General features: G+C 35.9%; 3 protein-coding genes across 3 annotated transcripts; 2 read left to right on the top strand and 1 right to left on the bottom strand.

The window, feature by feature from the left end:
- Positions 1-1,805: 1,805 nt before the first annotated feature.
- LOC148957891 (uncharacterized) lies at positions 1,806-5,786 on the top strand. The gene is made up of 2 exons (XM_089114375.1): positions 1,806-4,456; positions 4,785-5,786. Exons 1-2 carry the CDS (start codon positions 2,973-2,975, stop codon positions 5,050-5,052), a joined length of 1,752 nt encoding a protein of 583 aa, XP_088970501.1. The 5' UTR covers positions 1,806-2,972; the 3' UTR covers positions 5,053-5,786.
- Positions 5,634-14,044, bottom strand: LOC135687245 (microsomal glutathione S-transferase 2). The gene is made up of 7 exons (XM_089114376.1): positions 13,905-14,044; positions 8,912-8,955; positions 8,584-8,639; positions 7,800-7,870; positions 7,324-7,405; positions 6,436-6,587; positions 5,634-5,895 (listed from the first exon to the last, which is right to left on the bottom strand). Exons 1-6 carry the CDS (start codon positions 13,972-13,974, stop codon positions 6,452-6,454), a joined length of 459 nt encoding a protein of 152 aa, XP_088970502.1. The 5' UTR covers positions 13,975-14,044; the 3' UTR covers positions 5,634-5,895; positions 6,436-6,451.
- On the top strand, positions 13,981-17,095 carry LOC135687244 (small ribosomal subunit protein uS19). Its single transcript, XM_065203760.2, has 3 exons — positions 13,981-14,120; positions 14,859-15,191; positions 16,911-17,095. The coding sequence occupies exons 1-3, from the start codon at positions 14,118-14,120 to the stop codon at positions 17,022-17,024; spliced, it is 450 nt and encodes a 149-aa protein (XP_065059832.1). The 5' UTR covers positions 13,981-14,117; the 3' UTR covers positions 17,025-17,095.
- Positions 17,096-21,373: the final 4,278 nt, after the last annotated feature.

Genomic DNA, 21,373 nt, shown 5'->3' with positions numbered 1-21,373 from the left:
CCCTATTTTTCAAATAAACAATTATCAGTTTTTTAGCAGTATAGTATTTTGCTAAATTTTAGTCTGGGAGATGCCCTTTTACAAGGTATACGTCGGACCCAACCATGGTGGGTCCTCCTACCTCACTAAACTTGATATGCCATGAAATTAAAGCTTCATTACAAAGGAAAATCAAATTTGACATTTAATTTACTCTCACGTAAAAAAAAGATATTTCATAGGCAATGAAGTTTCAAGTTTTCTTTATTGCTTAAGAGTTTGTTCTTGGTAAAGACTAATTTACACTGGTGAAGCTTTCACTAGTAACCTTTAGAGTATAGACAAACCTTTGCTACGAGGTCTGCAGGGCACCACTCAATTTCGCAGGGTAGAAATCCTTTTCACCCCCCCCCCCCCAAATCTATTGGTCAAGTTACGCCCCTGCGTCCGTCCGTCACGATGGATGATCCATTGGTACTTTCGGCCTCAAAATTTCCAACCAGTGGCGGCGCCAGCTATTACAGAGTGGGAGGGTAATGGGCGTGGCCAGTGTGACCACGCCCCTTTTGCCTCGTTCCAGTGATTTCTCCCTTTTCTTGGGAAATTTGATCTACCCCTACCCAGCGCTTTTTAATCTATTTTTAGAAGAAATATATAGACCATATTTTCAGAAAAGTGGGGAGGTAATTACCCCCCATACCACCCCTTGGCGCCGCCACTGTTTCCAACTGTTGAGAAATAGAGTTGTTCAAAATGTTTGATGCTGTTCCAAACTGATATCTAATTGTTAAAAACATTTTAAATGCATCTCAAGTTTGTTTGCTTAGATAGAATTTGTGAACATGTGAAATTCGTCTTTGTGACATTTGTATCCTTCTGAGGCGACCTGTTTATCCCAGAAGTTATTGCTTCAACTCATCTACACCTCCTTGTGGGCTCTTTCATGATGCAAAAGGAGAAAATTCTGGAGTCATCCGTTTATTTTTGAGAACTTATGAAAGTATTGTTTGTCCGTCCTTCACCGAAAGTTAATTTCGTAATAGCCCTGATTTTCTTTAAAATAGAGTGTTATATATAAGCCTAAATTATATTACCGATTGGTATGGCAACTAATTAAGCATATTATCAATGGAGGGAGGCAAGAGGAGCAAATCGCCTAAGGCCCTCAAGGTCAAGGGGGCCTCATAAAGTAATGAATTGAACTTATTAAAAGTACCAAAGTTAGGCCAGAAAACAATATATAGGGAATAGTAGCAAAAATCTTCTTCTCACTTCGCTCGGAGGGCGGTTAATCTTCCATTTGCCCCCTTGCCTCGAAATGGCCCTGCGCATCATATACATTTTGTTTATCCTTATAAGAACCAATAATTATTCCTTCAACACAGTGAAGCGGAGAAAAATGTGCAATTCGGAATTGTTCTTAAAAAACCCTGTCGAGAGGTATCCACGTGCTCTAGAGAGGAACGTAAGTTTTTAAGATGAATGTTATTAAGACTTATACAGAGAACTTTCTACTTGAATAGAGCGATAAATGGTACATTACTTCAAAGTTTGAATTTCTATTCGCACAGTTGCAAGAGGTGAGATCTTTAGTGGCGACGAGCAGCAGAAAACAGCGGAACTTTACACTTCACGTATAGTTGTAGAGTACCAGGAACATTGAAGTCAATTTCTGCCTATGTCCTGTTTGAAAGGCTTTTTCGGTGGGTCACCTGAACATCATGAATTGGCCTCTAAATCTGCAAATCAGTTAAAGGTATTACGAATTGGCAGAGACATGACCAGATGAGCACAAGCTCTGCCCCCATTAAACCTCTGTAATTTGGTCTCAGTTCATAACTTTATAAACTGAGCCAGAATAACAGTAATTCGTTGGCAAACTTCCAATCTTCTATTGGCCATATCTCGCCCGCTTTTTGATAAATTTAACTGATTTTGCATATATGGGAGTATTTTCTGGTGTTTTTTCATGTTATGTGGTCAAAAATCGAAAATTCTTATAATAGTTTTTGTGACGTCAAACTTGAGAGCTCTATATGTGGCAGCAAACTTATCGACTTCATCTTCTGTGTGCGTCAATTAATCTTCTGATTCTTTCTCCGCAATTTGAAAAGAGCAATGTTTGTTGAAATTTTAGTTTTCGAGCTGTCTGAAATCGACAACAGTGTCCTAGGTGCCGGGAACATGCAAAACGACCCTGGGTACCAGAGCCACATAAATTCGAAGGCGGAAATAGAAGAGAGGAGCGGAGAATCAATGGGACTCAAAAAAGGCCATGCCTAAGAAAATTTGTTACATTTGCATCCTTCTAAGAAATAGACCACTTCATTCAATTTATTTCATCTAGAACTTTCCAACGGATAAGGGGGTTTTCCTAATAGCAGCTTTGGTCTCTCTGGTTTCTTTCAGTTCTTTTGCTATCCCTTTCCCCAATCCAAAAAATTATTATCTGCCAACACTTTATCTCAATGTTTACAGCCCTAGCCTGTGACATCGAATCGACTACACTCTTTTTTTTATAATAGCCAGTAAATTTGAGTTCAGGCTGATTGTTCTTAATTTTTCCGAAAACCTGAGGCTGGATTGTTCTTAGTTTGTTCTTAAATTTATAGGGTATAAGCAGTGCGATTTCTAGCTTTTCGTTCTGGGGAGGTGTTCAGGCCTCTTTTGCCAACAAAGTGCGTAGAGACAAACTTAATTTGCCGCCATGTTTTAATATTCACCGAAAAAGCACCCACAAATGGCTGAAAATCCTCGTTTTTGAGATAAAACGTTGTTCAAAATTTCATTTTACAGTAGCTCAGCCTCAGCTTGTTCTTAATTTGTTCTTGAATTTTGACCCATTTTGAGGCTCGTGTTCTCATAAAAAAAGAGTGTATAGCAATAACAATTATGTCGACGACATAAAAGATGTCATCAGTCGTTACTTAAATCTGCTTTATCACATGTCCTTAGAATCGACACTTGTAATGATATTTTGAACCTCAAGCACAATGGCGGGAATTGGGCTCGAAGTGAAAGTACTTTGGTTTAGCATTCTGATTGCGGTTAAAGTCGGTGTTTGCTACAAGGTAGTGAGATTTGACATTCTTTCGCAATTCAGTGATGAAATTCCGCTACTTCAGATTTTACCAAAGTGCATAATCACAAATAAAGTCACATGGAGGAAGCATGTTTTATCACCTTTGGAGCCTTTTGTCAGAAAAAACCTCACTCAAGAAACTTTCAGTCGACTGAAAATTGCAAGACGGAGTCGATTTGGAGAAGGTTTAACCTTAGCAACTACAGGTAAACAAATGCCGCTGCACGGAGGTCTGTTAAATATTGCAGAATATTCGAAAAGAAATGGCATTTTTGCATCAACATCGAGATTTAAGCGTTGCAAACCTTTTGATGCACCATTTAGGCAGCTTTTGATATCAGTCGATCGAAATTGCTTTCGGACAAACACGATCAAAGTTTTTGCATGGGTTTCATTCCGACGCTGTTCTTATACTGCATTATTTATTTGCTGTGACGATTATAGAACATTTTTCTTGGCTTGGACACAGATGGCCTTGACAAGGTTGGCGTCGACAAAGTTGGTGTGGACACAGATGGCGTTGACAAAGTTGATGTGGACACAGATGGCGTTGAAAGAAGAGAGAAATAAACGCAGACTACTACGGAGATCGAAAAGGGCGAACACTGGCACACCTGCACCATCAAACACGGGATGTCGGTTCACTTTTGATAATTACCCTACCCTCAGGCTTCCTCTGCTATTTCTGATAATATTTCTACAATTCTCAGTGCCTATTGCCCATCTGTTTGTCCATAAATGGAAGAAAATGTTAAGGCTTCTATCCATTCAGGCATTTTTCACCTTCTTCGCTTGGCTGACGTTTTATGTCGCCTGTGCAGTGGCAGACTGCCATCGGTTTGGAAAATTAGTGCATGACGTAACAATTTTCTGTAACTTAATGATGGCCATGAGCTACATAGTTTTGATTGGAGAATGTTGTGTTTCCGCTGAGTTTATTTTGCTAACAAACTTAAACAAGGATACGCCAATAACAGAATACATAGAGCTACAGCGTCAAGCCAAACCTGAGCGAGTAATCTTTGTAGAGTGTTACAACGTTGGAAGGCTTCGGCAACATGTATCTACTTATAAAGAAAACAGGGCTTTTCCCACAGAATATTGGACTGAACATTCGGAAGAGTTGACTGTCGAGCCTGGAATAGTTGAAGTGCACTTCCATGTAGAGATTAGCTGTGGAAACGAAGACACGAAAAGGAAATTCCAAGAGATGAAAAATGAAATTTTGTCTGCAAACCAAAACAAAGGTGAAATCGTTGAGGTTTCCCATCGTGATTACATCCCTGGTCTTGAAATGTCAGTATGTGGCCATACTCATAAAAAGAAGAAACCATTTTGGATTAGTCCTTGGCTCTACCTAGTTGCATCGATTTTTTGTTTGAGTTGGCCATACAGGTAAGGACCCTAATACTTAGAAGCGAAATCTACCTTTCTATGATGCTTGGTTTCTGCATAAGGCATACACCTTGCAGGCTACTTATTCTTAAGTTGCGAAGACCCGTCTTGACAACAATGAGAAGGGCGTGGCTTTAGCGCGGTGATTTTTATATATTATGTTTTAATCACTTTCTTCATGGACCCTGACTACTTTTAGTTAAACTTCCATTTCCTACAAAACTGATGTCGCTAGCCAATGTTTCATGGTATCTCTTTTAAGTTACACATTTGACTGTTTTCTAGCCTAAACACTTCTCTATACTGATACTACTTCCTAACTTTCAAGGTTTGTGCTGCATTGCATGGTTAAAAAAGTGACATATGTCATAAAGAAATCAATTTATTCAGAATATTGTAACGAGGGAACAGGAGCCAGTAAAAGAAGAAGCAGAAAAATTGATTCGGAGATTGAGATGAATGGAAAAGAACTGAGGCATCAACGACAACAGGAGGATGACAATAAAAGAAATTCTTCTCCGCTCGCGGGAACCATTTTCTATGTGCCAAGAAACGGAAACAATGAAAGCCGTGCAATTTTTCTTCAACAAATTTAATGTTTAAATAAAGGAATGGTATTCGAAAATAATCACAGTAAGAGATCCTTAAATTTAATACCAAGGTATATTTCCATGAAGCTACAATCTGCCCTTATGGAATGTAACAGAACAACGAAGTATGAAAGTAAGCAATCGATGACATTGATGTACTGAAGTATTTCGAGCTTAGCTTCCAATTGAAAAACTGGCTGCTGTTTATTATTTCAAGAGGTAGCCATGACTCAGGGCGTTATTTCAACCATGACTGTGTGACGACCATTGGGCGTAGGAAATCATAGGTAAAATATTTTTCTCACAGGGAATTTTCAACTATGAATAAACATGTTTTATACACTTCATGAGAAATTAATCAATTTTGAAGGAATAAAGATGCCCAAAGGAAAAGAATCTCATTACATCGGAAAAGGTCAAACTATGTATAGCAAAGTGATATTGTGCGAAAGAGCTGAAGAGAATTAGCTTCAATTGCAAAAAGTAACAAATTACTTTTTATTGATACGGATGTTTGAGGAATTTTTGTTTGCACCCCTGGCCCCTGTTCTTTTCGTAGCTCTAAACAAGAAAGATAAAAACGGATATGACACTCAGAAAAAATTCATCAAAAGTGAAAACGTTTATGCTTGCAAGCTTAAATAAAAACAAAGCTAATACTCACTACGGATGAATTTCACAATTCTGCAATGCCTTTACCAGGTAAATGCAGTAAATTCAGCAATATGTTGCAAAAATAATTTGATATTGGTGTTAATGTATCTAAAGAAATTAAAGTACTGTTCTTTGCCATCTGTAGGCCCAGCAGCAAGTGTTATTTAGTGCATTAGTAGAATAAATTGAAGTTTCCTAAAAAGATAAATAAATGTTATAACTAACAGGTATAACTAGATTACTGTTTAAAGTCAAAGAAGGTTTGATTTTAGTAATTACAAAGCAGCTAGCAATACTGATCAATAACTTGAGAATCAGTGAAATATGTCAGAGAAAAACATATCCAAAGTGGTGAAGGTCAGATAGATGGGGAGATGTCCTGCTGCAAGAAATTCAGAAAAGTTCTAAAGGGTGGATGAGCAGCAATTGCGATGCTGCAATAATTTTAGAATAAATAACTGAGTAAAGCATGAAAAGAGAGAGAGGAAAAAACAAAGAAGAAAGACTCTAATTCATTTATTATGATATGAGGGTTTTGAGTCCACAGAAGAGAGATTTTTTGCCCTCAAATTTGCCCTCAAATTTGCAAATCTAGTTTAAGTTCAATCTTGATATAAAAATACTTTACATTAAATATATTTTATGTGCCTGAGTAACGTTTTTGATAGGCTCTTCAAGAGGTATTGAAAGCCCTTTATTCATAAGAAGAATATAAGTGGATGGTATGCCACTCACCTTGATCAAGACTAAATTAATTGACTAAGGACTGGCAGTATTGCCATATGGTCTTGCCAAAGACGGCTAGGAACCCCTGGTTGGCAACACCAAGCAGGGAACAGATGCAAAGCCCTTGTAAACCAACAATTGAAAGTTTAAAGCCACTCATCCTAAAACATATAATTGGTACATAATTGAAAAAATATAAGTAGTAACAAGACAGACAAATTTTTAAAACTCTGAAGAATTAAAACTGTATCACTTTCCATTTTTAGTCAACACCTATGAGCGAAAAAGTCAAAATAGCCAGAAATTCCATGTAATTGAATTCTAGTGACTCTACTTAGGCCTGTTTATATTAATCACAGGCACCCTCTAGGTCACCACATAACACACCCTTGTTAATCCCTATTTTTTACTTTCTCTTTGCCAATCTATTCATTCTACTTATCACCTTAACTCACTCTTGCGATCACTTGCTTTTCCAACATAATACCTGTTGATTTTAGAATCGTAATTGGTATATAAATATGTTACTTTAAATAGTTAGTTTACAATACAATCAACATATAAAATCAAGGTCAGTGTTACACAACTTGACTCTCTCTGGCCCTGTGTTCTCTGCATGTAAACCAAGTAACAATGGCAAGGACAGTCTGTGGAAGCTGGGACACTTAGCTAATTAGGAACAAAACAATTGCTCCTAAAAATATTACAGACAGTAATCTAAGCCTTACTTTTTAAGAAAAGGCCTGAACACTGTATTTACCAGTTTGTTACAAGAGTCAGGGCTAGAGATTTGAGCCCTATTGTAAATCATTCTTGTCTAGCACACAATTCATGTTCCCTAGAATAAAGACAACAACTATCAAAAATAAAAACCAACAAAACTGAATGAAAATTAACCTCTTATCAGTAGCCTCTGAGTAGCCATTGAAGTATTTTTGTCTTCCAATGATGTAGACAGCCCCAAATAAACAAGCTGGTGCTGCAATGAATACATTTTCACTTTTCAAAGGTCTCTCAAAGCAAAAGAGGTATAGAAAGCAAGGAAAAATTTACAGTACTGAAACAAATATTTTCAAAGTACTCTCGGTGAGAAACTCTTAACCTAACAGTAGCTTTTTGTGAAGAGTACTGACAGGAAAAGAACATAAACATTCCATCATAAGGTCGTGCAGTATTAGAAAATGTTTAACAATTGCCACTTTAAAACATCACAACTTTTCTATCCAAGAGGTTAGGCTTTGAATCTCAAATTTGAAAGCAGATTTCCAAAAAAGCAAATTCCAGGTTTCCGTTTCCTAGACAAGATTTGACAAAGAAAGCTCAATCTTTAGTGTTAAGTTTAAAGTATTTTGAAAAAGTTGACATGAAAATACCTTGATGAAGCATAAGTGAGCTGGTCCACAGTCCACCAAGGAACAAAGGATAAAACTCAACAGAATTTTGGCTGTAAACAAAAATAGAAATATGTGTTAATTTTTCAAAATGGTACAAAGCTAGAGGTGGAGTTGACAAGAATTTCAACAAACTGAGTTCTTGTTTGGTAACAATATCGAAGTAAATAACAAAGCTAGATTAAATATATATAGAGAAAGTTAAGTCATAATGTCCAGTTCACTTTTCGCCCTCTGTGAGCTCTAAGCATGATATCACAATGGATCATAATCATTTCTGTGTGGCTTAGGCCAAATCAAATCACTGCAGCAGACAGTTTGTTATGGCAGCAGCTTTCTAACTCTGGTCCAAAACATGTTGAAATAAACACATAATTTCCTGGTTGCTCTAGGTTGAAACATTACTTGTCATAAACTTTGCTATCGCCTAATACAACACTTGCTTATCTCCATTCCATCGCTCGTCACATCAGCAACACCTGCTGATGTCACTGGAGGCATGCTTTGTTTTGCCTCTATTCTGTGTTTGGCACTTTCCGAACCTTTTAACAGCATATTCACATTCTATCTTCAGGAATAATTTAATTCATCGAAATCAGCGGAAAAATTTCAAGTTTCAAACAAAAGTTTCGGTTTCAAACAAAAAAAGATTTTTTAACCTTAGAGGCACTTGAATGTCCTAATTCCAGATTATTTAACAGGAAAATAGCTGGATTATCCACCAATTCTAGATGAAAAGTGCACAAACAATATTCCTGAGACTTACTGAGCTCTGTAGATTCGAACAAAGTTGTCATCCCCATCAATTGCTGGTGGTTGTATCTGTTGTGGAAAGTTGTAAAATTTAAAAAAAGAGCTTTTGAGAATTCTTTTAGAGCACAGCTGGGTAGCAATTTAAAATTTACCGCCAAGTTGCATCAAAATATAGAAGATGACAAGATGGCTTTGAAAAAAGCAAACATTTTAGGAATAAAAAAATTTAAAAAAATCTACACAACTACTCCTTTACCAAAACAGTGAGCTCTAACATTTGAGAGAATGATTTTATGGAGGCTTAAGGAGAAACTAAAAACTGCTTATAACGCAAAACATACCTTGTACTTTGATCTTGCCAATCCAACACGTTTTGCAAAAGCAGCTTGTGTCAAAAGAAAAAATATTGAGTTTCAAAAAGACAACAAACTTTGGAAAAAAAATTCTTGAAATGAAGATGTTAGGGGGGTTGTAAAATCTGCTACACAAAAATAATCTAAGATTATGGCTAATCAAATAACAAAAACCTGCAAAAAGTGCCACAGAAGACAACTCTGGGGCAAATACCAACTAGAAATGTCTGATTTGAACAATAAATAGATTTTAAAAATGTTAACTGAATAATGTCCATAAAATGCATAGGTTGTCAGCTGAGTAAGAGCTTATCTTGATAAAGGCTGTTTTTATATCAGATGTGACTGATTAAAGTGAAGACCCTTGCCGCATTATGGTATCATAGTCTTCAAGCATGACAACATTAGAATTAGTAATCAAAGGAAGCTCATTTCTATATAAAAGGAACAAGACTTGTACTAGGATGGCCCACTGTGGGACACTGGTTATAATGGTAGTTTGATTTTGCAGAACACCATTGAATCCAACAACCTGATTTTTGAGGGAAACATGAGGAAAATGTTAGGAGTTGGGTTCAGTCACTTAAATTTAGCTAGAAGGATGTGATGGTTAACAGTGCCAAATGCTTTCTGTAGAAGGTAGATTGCTCCAGTGAGTAGATGATTGTCCATCCTTTTATAAATTTACATTAAACAAAGATATATTAAACAAAAAATTCCTGGTCTACTTCTTGTCTTTTGGCAAGATAATGCAACCTGAAGGCTAGTCAGTTTGGATTTCCAGTTATACAATATAGAACTGGTGTGTAGTGTATCAGGCATGAGGGAATTGTGACTGGAACAGTGAACTCAGTGGCGTAGCATCAAGGTTTGCTAGTAATGCACCGCATATGCTCTGAAAAAATTGGTGGATCCTGGCTAGCAATCTTTGTTTGCAGCACATCTCGTTTCCAGAAATGCGGAACTCTGACCACATTCCCTGATTTAAAACATTTGTTGTTCCCCTTTTTGATGCAAACTTTCATTAAAAAATAAATTGGGTGGTTGTATCAACCAATAATCTATCATGTAATGGAAGATTGCTCCCTCCCATTTTTGACTGTGAGTGTTGAGGATGGAGCTTTGAAAGGAAAGCAACATTTTCAGTTGTTCATTAAGGCAAGTCACATGGCCAGTTGCTGAGAAATAAAGAGCCAGGGCATGCGGTTTGGCGAACGCATGTCCTAGATGTATGTGGGTGTATCTAGGCGTAATTTGTTGAGATTTGGTTCAGAACAAGTGCATTGTGTAGATTTTAGAGAAGCAAATGAAAAATTATAATATGAACACGACAGGCCAGGCCGTGAGCATTTTAGCAGGCGAGTGGTACATCCAGGCCTTTTCATTTCACGCGGGCGATCGCCAAATTATTGACGCAGGCTATTGACCACCCTTGCAAAGACACATTTCACCCACAAGAGAAAGGTAGAGAACTTGTGGAAAAGTAAACAAGAAATATCACTGTTGTTGTTGTCACTATCATTCAATTCACGTATTCTCGCAGCATCGTCAAGAATTGCTCTTGAGACCTTTTAGCTCAACGTTTTTTAGAACACAAGTGTTTTTGAAGTGAGGTAGAAATCTGCTGCTCTGGTCATTTTTAGCCTTAAGATTATTGAAAGGGCCTTTATTCAAAGATGTTTTTACAAGACAAAAAGTGAAGATTTCAACAAATCCTTAAAACCTTATAAAATAAAAAGAGCTGTTGATATTCATTTGGAGGAAAAAAGTAAGGCTGTTGAAGAGGAGCCTCTGAGTGAGAGATTTTGTCTTGAAGCTCTAAAAGAATCTGAAAACATAGATAATAATGCAATCAGGGAGGATGAGAAGAGAATTTTTAAACCGAGTCGGAATCTGATTACATAAAAATGAAGGAGCCTCAAAGTAAGAGACAAGTAAGAATCTGAAAACATAGATAATAATGCAATCAGGGAGGATGAGGGAGAGAATTTTTAAATCGAGTCAGAATCTGATTACATAAAAATAAAGGAGCCTCAAAGTAAGAGACAAGTAAGAATCTGAAAACATAGATAATAATGCAATCAGGGAGGATGAGAAGAGAATTTTTAAACCGAGTCGGAATCTGATTACATAAAAATAAAGGAGCCTCAAAGTAAGAGACAAGTAAGAATCTGAAAACATAGATAATGCAATCAGAGAGAATTGTTCAACCGAGTTGGGGCCTATGTGATTCATACTCAGAAGAAGAATTTTAAAAAGTTGAACTTCTAGATGGTGGTTTTGTTTGTTTTCAAGTTTTATTTTATGTTTTTACTTAGCTGGTCAAACTTAACATATTTTCTTTTTGCCTTGCTCTTAAAGTTCGTCATCATCATTACATCAAGTATTTTGGCTACAAACTGGCCGTAATTGCACATTTAGAAAATCAAAGGTTAGGTAGTCGTGGTTAGATTTGTTGGGGATTGCGGGCAATTTGTTGCCCTAGCAAACATTTCTTCACGAAAAGGCCTGGGTACATTGCTCTCCTCAATTAAGTCAGGCAGGTGATTTTTAGTCTCTTGAAAATCGTCAATAAAAGTATATAAATAAACAACATTCTTTAACAGCTAAGTTTATAAAACAAGATGGCGATTCTCTGACAGAAATAAAACAATAGTTTCCTATAGTCGCAAATCAACAACACTCTCACTAACAAGATTTGAACAGAACCAAAATTAAATCACAGCCTAGCATTCATTAGTGTGATTTTGTTATAACATTAGTTCGAACTAGCATTCATATGAAACTGTCATTTTGATGTTCAAGTACTTGAAGGCTTGTTTTTTCCGAGTTTGTTGTCACAGGAACATACACATATTTTATAAAGCGAACTAATAAATTCAGCTAGTAAACCACAGCTGTTCATAAGTAAAGTTATTTAGTGTCAAGTTTGCACCAAACAAATGCCACCATCTGTTTTCCATCTATCTCCTCCATTTTTAGAAGAGAATGCGGGAAGATAACCAAGCCGAGCGAGGCTCGAACTCACAACCCCTGACTCTGTACGTCAAGTGCTGAGCTATCAGGTCATCGACAGGATGGAGAGAAAGTGACATAGGCAACAGGATTTTAGAAGATAGTTAACTAGTTTGTTTAGTTAACTAGAAGATAAGTTTGTTTTCCACGTGACTTGTTAAGTAGTTAACCAGTTTACAGGAGCAGATGACTTCCTGAGAGATTGAAAGGTGATTAACAAAGGGGATCAAGTTCCTATCAATTTTTTAGCTTTACTTCAAGATGTGTCGAGAACTAAAAGAAAGACCAAGGCGGGCGGTTAACATGCAAACTGACATTGAGGCCAGCAATAGCTTGCCTTGCTAACCCGAGGCCAGCATGGAAACACATGTGGGTGTTCACCTGCCTCAAACAGCCAGGTTTGAACATGACATGGCAGGGGAGACAAGATAGTTTATAGAAGATGCTTTCTTATTGCAGTTATTGGTTCTTAAGACAAAAACGCCCTGAGCTGCAGTACAAGTAGATTATTTGTGTAGTCATTAAGTTATAAATTTATATGCGCACTATAGGCAGAGTGGATACCACCAATAATTAACTGCAGGGACTCATAGCATCATCTATTTGATAAATGTATTATGTAAAACCAAGATACACAAAAACTGATTTTGTCTTGGTAAAACGATGACTGTTAAAAAATAATTATATTTTTATTAGTATAAACTTCATTCAGGATTGAGATGGTAGAAACTTTCATCAAAAAGCTGCAGCTTTCAGGGGTTTACCCCTTGGATGTTGCCTGCTGACGACACCCAACGCCAAATACCCGCCTTGACGCTATGCCACTGGAAGGACTGTGCCCCAGGACCCAGGAAAGGTTTGAAGGGTTACACCAGTGCTTCCGCTTTTAAGGAATTTTCCTTAGATCAAGGATTTTTTAACTTCACAAGGATTTTTTTAAGGAATTACAAGATTTAAGGAATTTTTTAAGGAATTTCAAGATTCAAACAATTTTTAGAGTATTAACTATTTTTCCAAAAGTTCAAAATATTTTCAATGTTTGCTTTTTCAGATGTGTAATGTAACAGCGAAGATATAGCGTCTTATGCGCTAGCAACGAAAAAGTTGCGGTAGAATTGTCTTAATGATGACCCAAGAGGTTGTCGGTTGTTGATTTTCTTAAACCTGAAGGTTGCAATCATGACCCATCACCGACTCAAAAGGAAACACGATTTTTTGAATAACTTTTTCCGTATTTTTGAATAAGTCAGATCATTTCTTTGGGCTAAAACAGTTGGACTTAAAACTTCATTTCGAGTTGATCTATCGTCGCGATGAAGCGAAATTTTTGACGGTAAAAGTGCAGCTTTAGAAACACGTAAAAGACCAGCAGCAGAAATTTCGCAAAGCAAAATAGCAGCAAAATATACTAGCAGAAATTTCGGAATACATGGCTAGAGGATCCCCTTTACAAGTTTAATAATTTATGATGATTTTTTGACTTTTCAACACCTTAGCATTCAAATGGCCAATTAAAGCAAAAAATGAATGAATTATTCATTAATCGTTCAAAATTTGAATATGCATACTAACTGTTAGTCATGGCATGACCAATCTTTGGGATAAAACTAACAAGGAAATATTCAAAGAAAATAGAATTCCGGTTTAAGGAATTTAAAAAAATTTCAGCCTCGCTTTAAGGAAATTTAAATTTGAATAGTGGAAGCACTGGGTTACGCCTTGTCTGGTGATGGTAGCATCCCTTTCAGACTATATAACCTTTCGGTGTACGGTGTTTCACAAGTTAAATCATCAGTTCTTTAAAACAATTTGACGAGAGTAGAGCTTTTACAAAATTAAGGTGCGGGTGTGTCGGGATTCCGTGATGGCGCTAAAAGGCTAAGCTAAGGCCTAATTGATAAAAGACCAAGCATCAAGGCGAATAGGGTGATCATCGAAGCTTCAGAAAATGTCAATTAATACTAACCCATTTGAATTGAGGAAAACAGAGTCAGGGCACATGGCCCGACAACGTCTTCTACGTTTATGTGGGTCATCTTCTATTCGAGTGTCGTAAACCAACTTTAGACTTGGATTGGAACTCTCCTTGTTTATGGAACACGATTCCGAGGCTGGTAGCCTCTTATGAGCGTTTACTGCCAGTGGTCTTTCTTTTCGCTGTTTTAAAAATCTTGCCAAGATGGTGGGTTGTCACAGGATCTATATTTCATCTTATGATATCTCTTGACATCGAAGCGCTTTTGCCAATTTTTCTTTTTCCATTTAAAATCTTTGCTTAGAATGATAAACCAGTTGGCTAGTTTCAAAAATAGAGACTGGAATATATCTTTTCATTGGAATATTAGGCCAACACAAATGCACTATTACTATAATGCACTATTTTGATATATTTTAACTTAAAGATGTACATTAGTATTATTTCCTATCTTCAACCACTTTTGTATTTCTGCTGCTAATTTTTCCCTGTATTTCTGTCCAAATAAATCTGTATCTTTATAATCAAACCACTCATTAGTCACCAAATGCTGCTTACTTAGCCATTAATATCCAAATTTTAAGCTCTTGTCTCGAAAGCTTGTTATCATAGACTTTGCTTTTGATGGAAAGGATTCCCCAGTGTTAAGATCCAGAAATAGATTTAGGATATGTATAATACAATCTTGTTTAATGCTGTAAATGCAAGTTCTAATCAGAGATCACTGTGTATGAACACCTAGATATTTGGTTACATGTTTTCTTTATCTTTAATCTTGTATTTCTATTCATTTTAACTAAGAATGCTCTTTATTAGAAGACAGTTGTCTTCTGAGCCTAAAACATTTAGGATTGAATCTTAATTGCAAAGTTTTGTCAGCAAAGAGGAGAATGATCAGCACACAACATTGTGTAATTTTAGCTAAGAAATGTTTAATGATTTTAGGAGGATCAAGCAAAACTTGCAGAGTTAAAGAAGAAGAGGACATTCAGGAAATTCACCTACAGGGGTGTTGATCTTGATCAACTTTTGGACCTCTCATCAGATCAGCTGATGCAGCTTGTTCATGCAAGAGCCAGAAGGAGATTTTCAAGAGGTCTCAAAAGAAAGCCACTTGCTCTCATGAAAAAGTTGAGAAAAGCAAAGAAGGAAGCTCCAGCACTAGAAAAACCAGCTGTTGTGAAAACACATTTAAGGAACATGATTGTGTTGCCTGATATGATTGGTAGCATTGTTGGTGTCCATAATGGAAAAACATTCAACCAAGTTGAAATCAAGGTATTGCCTAGCCTACTTAGTTATGTCTATATGTTCTTCTTGTTGTGTCATATGGACATTCCTCATCAAACTTCAGAAAATAGTTCTTCTAAGGGAAAAGACCATTTTTTATGTACACTACCAATACAAAGGTTTTGCAACATCAAAGCCAAAATGCCATCCAAAAAAATTAGAAGCTTTGAAAACTTTATAACTTTTTGCTGAAATATTCCCCTCAAAAAAGAAGATAATCATGCCAAACCAGGAGTCAAATTCTTTGAAATTTATTGAAGTTTTCAAAAAAAATTTGGAATAACCATATTTATGAAAATGATAATGCAGAAAGGAAAAATTAACTTCAATGGTAAAATCAAAATACTAACAGCATGAAGAGCAAGTAGTTGTGATAAGACTTGGTCTAGGTTTTTTTATTCAAAAGATTTGAAAACTTTTTATATATACAAAAGAATAGCAAAATAGTGGAAGTTTAGAAAACAACAAATGAAGTCAATTGTCGGGACATTTTTAGCCTTGAAATTCTCCAACCCAATTTGGGTAATTCTTTTGGTATAGTTCGGCCCATATGATTTTGGTAAATTGGCAACTAGCAACATGGGAGTTAATGCAGGGATATGAAAGACTGAAAGCACATTTCATCAAAACATGTTGTGCACCATTTCCAAAGGACTTTTCACAGTTGTCAGAGCTCAAAGCACTTCTACAGAATTTGTTTCAACTGTTTATTTCAAATTTTGAAAAATAAAAATGGAATTTTTAAGTTGATGCTTCATTGAATTTGCTATCTTAATTATGCCCCATTATCTGAGCAAACAATAGCTTAATCAAACAATATATTAATTGCCCTTGAAGGTGTTGCAATACTTTTGTGTTGGTAGTGTAATGCCAAAGTGAAATTATTTGCTGATTTTGGTTTATTAGATCCTTTCCAAAGATTGAATTTGAATTTGCAGTTAAAAGGCTTGAAAAGTGCCAAATGCCAGGCCAAATGCAAAGCAAAGCATGCCCTCGTTGGTCACAGGAGTTGTTGCTTATGTTACTGAGATGAGCATGAAAATACATTTAGGCCTAACAAACGGGAAAGTCTAGTTAGCAATGAAGCCAAAGTGTGTGTGAATTAAGAGAAAGCAAAGTTCCAAACAGAGAATGTTTTGATCTAACATAACCAGATTTTAAAAGCTGCTGTCAAAACAAATTGTCTGTCGTGATTATTTAGCCTAGCCATATTACCGATGATAAACAAACTTAGGGCTCACAGAAGGCAGAGAATGATCTGGACGTTGTAAATTGACCTTTTTGTATATATTTCATTTATCTTCATTATTTACTACACATAGTCATCAAAGAAGAATTAATTTTGTGGAAATCATAGTTAACTCCACCTCAATGGCCCTTAGTGTGGATAAATCCATGTGACTCTAAGCCTCCAGTTGTGTCACAAATTATTTGCTGCTTTCATGGCCTAGGCTAAACTTTGAGCAGCAAAATCAAAAAATTGGGGTGCAATATAGCAATTTTGATTGAATTTAGATTGATAAAATGTGTTTTTAAACTCAAGTTATTTTTACCAAAATAAACTCTAGTGAAATTTATTAGAAAAAATAAGATATGTAAATATATTTGTGCCAAGTAATGAATTGTCTTTTTTAAACATACTCTGAAAAGGCCATACTATGTTGCAGTTTATATTGTATGGTACATTTGTGAAATTTTGTTTTTTAGCCTGAAATGGTTGGCCACTATCTTGGAGAATTTTCAATCACATACAAGCCAGTTCGCCATGGAAGGCCAGGTATTGGAGCTACTCACTCGTCAAGATTCATTCCATTGAAGTAAACAGTTAACTGTAATGCCTCGTGTTATGTTGTCTTGATCCATGCATGTAAATGTAATAAGATAAATAGCAACCATTGTGTTTCCTCTGTGGTCCCTTCTGTCATATTTTGTCACAAATAATTTCTTTAGTAATACATTGCCATTATTTTTTTGCAAAAGAAGACAATTTTTTATCATTCTTCCACAATAGAACCAAATGCAAAGATTATGTTGATATGCTAAACAGAAACTGAAATTTTATAGGTGCAAAAAAGTTGCAAGCTTTGACTATATTTGTTGCATTTTGATACCAGAGAGAAAAAGACAATCATTATAGTCTGCCTGTTATCTTTTCTGGTACTTACAAGGCAGCAGAATAGATTGACATCTGATTTTAATTTCTAACTAATGATTTCTCGATGGCTGACTAGATATGACCACAGTACTCAAATGACTTTTGGAGTAGCAAATCTTTATATAAATATATGTAGCTTTCATTTTCAACAATTAGTTTCAGTCTGCTAAATTGTTATTTTCCTTCTCTAAAGAAACATATATTCCAAAATGGAACATGTCGCTTATGGGGACTACAATAGTTATGGATAGTCTTCCCATCTGAAAGTTGTCAAGATCGTCAGGGTCTTTTCTTTTTGCAATCTTGGTCTACTTATCCTTAAAAAAATCTTACAAGCTAAGAAAAAATCTGCTCACTTTGAATTATAATCATAAATACATTGGAACATTGTGAATTATTGCATATGTCAGCAAAATACGAACTCAAGTTAAAGGGCAAAGCATGGGCTAAGTCATGTGGCCTTAAAAATTTCCCAGTTATGGTAAAAAATTCAATTTTTTTGATTGGCATATTAAAAAGGAAACAAAATTGCATTGTTGAGATGAAAATAAAGTTTGCTGAACAAACGAAACACATTGGACATCCTGCAAAGTAATCTCGGGATACTTTTAAAATAATGGTTCAAATTTAACTGGGATCTGCACCGTGTTGTCTGTAACGAATTTTTCAAATATGACGGGGCATTAACAATCTACAAAATAACCAGGGACCTGTGCCCAGATAACATGAAAGGAAAGTTATCAACAAGGTGCCAGTTATCCAGTTACACATTATGAACCCGTTAGAAATCGATGTACATAGGCAACATTTGGAACTCTCAAAAAGACATTTCTATTACGTTAGTGTTAAAGCTTAGAATGAAATTTCACTGCAAATTAGCAATAGTCGTACCATTTTCGAATATAAAAGAAGTTAAAAAACTACTTGTTACGTCAGCAATAATTACCAACGCACGATCCCTAGGAAGACAGCTATGTAATGTTTTAAAATCGTAAACACAATCAATCAAACGTTTTTTAGCACTGCCTTAGTAACCATTATTTTGCAAGCATTATTTCAGATTTATTTTTTTATTTAAATTTATTATAACATAAGCTGATAGTGTTTTGTGAATAAACATTTTTAAATGATATCAAAAATCTTGCCCCTGCTTTCTTTAAAGACCAACTGTACTCAATCAGTTTAACAAAGCTAGCCCGATACCCCGGACCCTACTAAGGAAAATTACTTTTAAAACTGGATTTAAAACACATGCCATTGAAGAGCAAAATGATGTCTATAGCTTGCTATGACTACATTAAGATGCAAATAATGAAAGTGTGCCGTTTCTACTGCTTAGAAGTACATCTAAAGTGTAATGGGTATATTTTACCAAACAGTTACCAATCCCAGGGTACCCTCCAAGTTGAAGATTACTATATGCTGGCAAACCAAGAAGTAATCGGAAGAAGCCAAAGCATTTGGGCCCATACGAAGGGAGTTTTCGTCCTCTCAAAGTCTGGACGCTGCCAGCATTATGACCAGCCAGCCTGGAGTAGCTAACCTTTTCATCGACGTTTTTTTAAATTTCTAAAAGTTCGACTTTATTGTCCGGATGAAATACGGGAGCAAAGTCGTACCGACATTCTTGCAGAAAAAACCGTATATTGAGACTGAAAATCTGAATTCGCGTTACACGGTAATCGAAAATCTTGTTTGGGAGACATTTTGCCTCTTACACACATGCGCAGTTAAAATCGATGAAATTATTTTCACATCGCCTGAGGTATTCCGTAGTAGCAACATTCGTAGCTTTCGGGGCAATTATCCAGTCTCGAATTAAGAGATTTAGAAATTAAGAGAAATTTTAGAGAAATAGGTTTAATATGAAGGGTGGGAATGGAACTCGGGTTTATATGATGCAGCTTTGACATATAATAGTTTTGATTCAGTGCTGTGAAGCGCCATGAAATGTAAATTTCGTCCACACAACTTCGCTTTAATGCGCATGTCCATATGATGCACAATTCAGAAGAATGGGCCCTAGCCTGAATAATTTCATTCTTGTAGTCATGTCCGAGATACACTTTGGCCGATGATACAGAAACGAGGGTGAATACGGCTGAAGACATGCACTACTTGTCTTCATCATGCAATTCGTGCAGAATTCTTTCTAGTTAGATGATTTTGGAAAAATTTAAATTGAAAAATTGAACGTGAGACGTTACTCAATAATAAGATAAGAATTTATTTTCAAGAAAACAACACTAAATTCATCATTTTAAAATGCAATAGGGAACAGAAAGCATTGAGAATTGGATGTAAAATAGGGTGACATCAGAGTATGACATACTGGGAGGGGGAGAAAACTTGCATAAAGCCAAGACAAAGATGATTTTGTATGTTTTTCAAAACATTTTGGCCCAGGATGACAAAGAATAAAAGTGTACTCGAAAGTAACATATCTTCGCTGCACTTTTCTGTCGAGAATGACAACAGAAGTTCTGGTAAAGGCTTATGGCAAATCGAGATTCTTTTTGTAAAGAAAAATGTCATTAATTTGTATTTTGGCAGGTCTCATTCTAATGCTCCAATAGTTCAACTCTAGGTTCTAATAATACATCACCTGTAATCCCAATATTGTGGGGCTTGTGTTACATTTAATCTGGAAAGAAGATTTCACATTTATATACTGCGTCGTTACTACTCTAAATATAGAGGCCCCCAATAGTGGTTGTGATTCACGCATTCACGCACGATTTTTTGACTTTCCACGCATTCACGGACTGCAAAAATGGATTTTCACGCTCACGCAAACAATAAATGTAATATCAGCTATTGCTCATCAGAGCCCTGTTTGAAGGACTAAAACACTACTGTCAAACTTTGAAGACTAATTTGAGATTTAACACTTATTGTTTCATTACGCACAAAATTGAGGCAAATTATTGAGATGAATTCACTGATAGTTAAAGCCTTTTCACGACATAAAGCAAGAAAGACTCATGTTTCACACTTCACATAGGAATCTTTATTCACGAAATCACGCATAAAAATCGAGATTTTACGATTTCACTCACGGAAATATGGCCAATAACGCATCACGCAAAAATGTGGGGAGGCCCCAATATAACGAGCTAAGAACATTAAGATTTCAAAAACTCTGGTGACTGTGTTTCCCATTTTATTACAATGTCATAAGGATGCCTAATCACCCTTTTTCCAGCTTAGAGAGATTTTAGAATAGATATTAATTTTTTAAAGTTATTCATTAAGACTCCCTTCGAATTACAATAAATTTAGATTATTTGGCATTTGTACTCTTGCTAAGAAAATTGCAGGGGCATTTTTCTTTCAAACTCAAAAGTCAAATGTTGCCTTTCTTTTGTTTTTAAAGATTTCTGTGTGACATCAATAGGAAAAGGACTGAAAAGAGTAATGGTTTTTTCGATATGCATAAATAAAAACTAATTCTCGTGTTTTTGGTTGACTTCTTTACTAACATAAATTGGGTTCTTCAAAGCTATGCATAATTATAAAGACGCGTTTGGTTGTTTTAAATTTTGCACCGCGCTCATCAAGTCAAAGTTGTTGAAAATATAATGATCGTCATAAACCAAAATTTGCTGCTTACAGCAGGATATCATGCTTGTATTCTCAAAAAATGTCGGACTTTCGCAGTTTCTTGCAGAAATTGACAGAAGTGATATTAACTGGGAATGTATCTTTGAAGAATTTCCTGAAAACAAATTGGTATGTCTTGAGTGAAGAAATTTAGATCTCCGGAATCTCTCGTTGTGTCAAAAACTGTCTACAAAAAGTGGTCAAGATACTCTCAAATAAGAAAATTTGTTATAACCACGCCCTTGGAAACACTAAAAACATAACTTTCGAAGATAAACCAGCAAAATATGGTGCTCCTACGTAAAGAGGAGTCAATTTTTCTCTATATGTGTTTTCAAATTGCGCGAAAGCCAACTTTTCCCTGCCCACTATGACGGTACAAATATTTTTGCTCCATAGTTGAAATTTTTCT

This window comes from Rhopilema esculentum, chromosome 20, assembly GCF_057945365.1.
Source record: "Rhopilema esculentum isolate cy_ngs chromosome 20, ASM5794536v1, whole genome shotgun sequence".
In the NCBI taxonomy this organism is placed as follows: domain Eukaryota; kingdom Metazoa; phylum Cnidaria; class Scyphozoa; order Rhizostomeae; family Rhizostomatidae; genus Rhopilema; species Rhopilema esculentum.
Note: the sequence above shows the minus strand (reverse complement) of the source record. Positions and strands in the feature narration are given on the sequence as shown.

What these genes read in the sequence shown, in the direction of transcription:
- LOC135687244 (XM_065203760.2), top strand. An exon ending in TCAACCAAGTTGAAATCAAG is followed by an intron (nt 15,192 to 16,910) that starts GTATTGCCTAGC and finishes TTTGTTTTTTAG; the next exon opens with CCTGAAATGGTTGGCCACTA.
- LOC148957891 (XM_089114375.1), top strand. Translation starts at nt 2,973, where the DNA reads ATGGCGGGAATTGGGCTCGAAGTGAAAGTACTTTGGTTTAGCATTCTG. An exon ending in TGTTTGAGTTGGCCATACAG is followed by an intron (nt 4,457 to 4,784) that starts GTAAGGACCCTA and finishes CTAACTTTCAAG; the next exon opens with GTTTGTGCTGCATTGCATGG.
- LOC135687245 (XM_089114376.1), bottom strand. Translation starts at nt 13,974, where the DNA reads ATGACCCACATAAACGTAGAAGACGTTGTCGGGCCATGTGCCCTGACT. An exon ending in TGGCAAGATCAAAGTACAAG is followed by an intron (nt 8,640 to 8,911) that starts GTATGTTTTGCG and finishes TTTCCACAACAG; the next exon opens with ATACAACCACCAGCAATTGA. An exon ending in GTTCGAATCTACAGAGCTCA is followed by an intron (nt 7,871 to 8,583) that starts GTAAGTCTCAGG and finishes TTTTGTTTACAG; the next exon opens with CCAAAATTCTGTTGAGTTTT.